At 64.6% G+C, this 2321-nt stretch overlaps 1 protein-coding gene across 1 annotated transcript; it reads left to right on the forward strand.

The window, feature by feature from the left end:
* On the forward strand, positions 1 to 1843 carry ENH_00014050 (hypothtetical protein, conserved, putative; the record flags this gene model as incomplete). The annotated part of the gene is made up of 1 exon (XM_013579082.1): positions 1 to 1843. A coding segment is annotated over one exon (1843 nt), but the record flags the coding sequence as incomplete, so codon positions are not given.
* Positions 1844 to 2321: the final 478 nt, after the last annotated feature.

Genomic DNA, 2321 nt, shown 5'->3' on the forward strand with positions numbered 1-2321 from the left:
TGCTGCTGCTGCTGCTGCTGCTGCTGCTGCGGAGGACGGGGGGGAGGAGGAGGAGGAGGAAGCAGCGCGCGGGACGCTCGCGACGACGGATCCAGCCAAAGCTGCAGATGTGTCTGCTGCTGCTGCTGCTGCTGCTGCTGCGGCCGGAAACAGCCTTAAGGGCGCCTTCTGGACGCGGCGCCGCTGCGGATTCCGAGAGCCCGCCGCCGACACCAGAGCCGACACCGACGCTGCAGCAGCAGCAGCAGCAGCAGCAGCAGCAACGAGCTCTGCTGCTGCTGCTGCAGCAGGTTGGAGGACCAGCGAGGCGAGCGAAGCCGGGGACTGGCTCCGGGCGTCCTCGGCCAGTGGACAGCAGCAGCAACTGCTGCTGCAGCAGCAGCAGCTCCTGCAGCAGCAGCTGCTCCAAGACTGCCTCGCCCTCCAGGTCCCTTCTTCTCCGTGCCCCTCTAAAAGAGGGCCCCCCGCGGGGGACCCCACAAACCTCTTATCCAAATTAGTAAAGTTATGTAAAGAGAGACAGCCCTCCGGCGATGTCTCGGACACTGTGCTGCTGCAGCCCCGGCAGGGAGCTGCTGCTGCGCCACCCGCAGCAGCAGCAGCAGCAGCAGCAGCAGAGGACTGCGCCCCGTCAAGCGCCAACGTCGCCGCGGCGGCTTCTGCTGCAGCAGTCCAGGACCCCGCAGCAGCAGCCGCAGCACTCGTGGAAGCAGAGTTCTCCCTCATGCGCCAGATTTCAGGAGCTCTGCGCAGCAGCAGCAGCAGCAGCAGCAGCAGCAGCACCGGCAGCAAGCCCCGTAGTGCACAGGGCAGGGACGCGGGATGCGTGGGGCCCGCGTTGGGGTCCCCTATTGAGGTGGCTGCTCGCGCGCTGCAGGAGACGCTGCAGCAGCAGCAGCTGCTGCTGCTAAGCAGCAGCAGCAGCAGCAGCAGCTGCGACGCCGCAAACACGTCTGTCGATACTCCCGACCGCCTCTCTTCTCTTGTCTTCGCCACTCCCACAACAGCAGCAAGTCTGGGGTCACCTGCGTTGTCTGTGTCTTTGAGTTCGGGCAGCAGCACGAAGCCTGCCTGCGGCGCGGAGGCAGCAGCAGAGGACTGTCTGCAGCCCGCCGCTGCTGCTGCTGCTGCTGCTGCTGCTGCTGCTGCTGCAGCAGGCGTGGGGGCCGTGGAGGCGGAGGGCGCGGCCGGCGGCCCCGGGGAGAGGAGGCAGTCGAGTTCTTCTGTCTCTTCTTCTGCAGCTTTCTCGAGCCCCAAGCCCGAGGACACGCCGCGGGCTGCTGCTGCTGCTGCTGCTGCTGCTGCGGTTCCGCCGCCCTGTGTGGCTGCTGAGCGGCCCGCGGCCGCGGGGCCGAGCAGAGGCGGCGCCGCGGCAGCAGCAGCAGGCGCAGCAGCAGCAGCAGCAGGAGAGAGCCCGAGCGAAGCCCCGCGTGGAGTTTGCGGGGGGTGGGCCCCCCGTTCGGGGGTCCGGGGGCCCCCCAGCGGGGCGGCGGGGGGGCCCCCGGAAGCCGAAAAGAAAGGCAGCAGCAGCAGCAGCAGCAGCAGCAGCAGCAGGCTGCAGCTGATGAAAGCTGCTGTTTGCGCGCTGCTGCGGGACCTGCGGGACGTGTGTCTGTTGAGCTGGGTGCCTTACTACGTAATAGAGCCTGAGGAAGAGTTTGCATGTCTTTCAAAGTGTTTGTCTTTGGCAGAGAGCTGCAGCACGGAGCAGCAGCTGCTGCCACTCTCTGCACCTCTTGCTGCTCTCATTCTCCAAAACACTCTCCCCAGCAGCCTCCCCGTCCGGCAGCAAAAAGACCTCCTCGAAAAAATGCTCCGCGCAGCCAAACTCGTCGCCGTCTGACCCCGCAGCACCCACCGCTGCTGCTCCTTGCTGCTGCTGCTTGCTGCTGCTGCTAGCTGCTGCAAGCTGCTGCTGGCTGTTGCTGGTTGCTGCTAGCTGCGGTTGGTTGCTGCTAGCTGCGGCTGGCTGTAGCTGGTTCCTGTTGGCTGCGGCTTGTTGCTGCTAGCTGCTGCTGGCTGCTTCTAGCTGCTGCTGGCTGCTTCTAGCTGCTGCTGGCAGCTTCTAGCTCCTGCTGGCTGCTGCTAGCTGCTGCTGGCTGCTGCTAGCTGCTGCTGGCTGCTTCTAGCTGCTGCTGGCTGCTGCTAGCTGCTGCTGGCTGCTGCTAGCTGCTGCTGGGCTTTGTTTTGGGTCTTTGCAGGTGCAGCCTGCGCGGGGGGCTGAGTGCAAATACATCTAAAGTATTTTACTAAGCAGCCTGTGTTTATCCAAAAGTAAATATATTCTTTACTTTGGGGTTGCATGCAAGAAAATGAACACA

The sequence above is a fragment of the Eimeria necatrix genome, genomic scaffold (genome assembly GCF_000499385.1).
Source record: "Eimeria necatrix Houghton genomic scaffold, Enh_scaff1447, whole genome shotgun sequence".
NCBI lineage: Eukaryota > Apicomplexa > Conoidasida > Eucoccidiorida > Eimeriidae > Eimeria > Eimeria necatrix.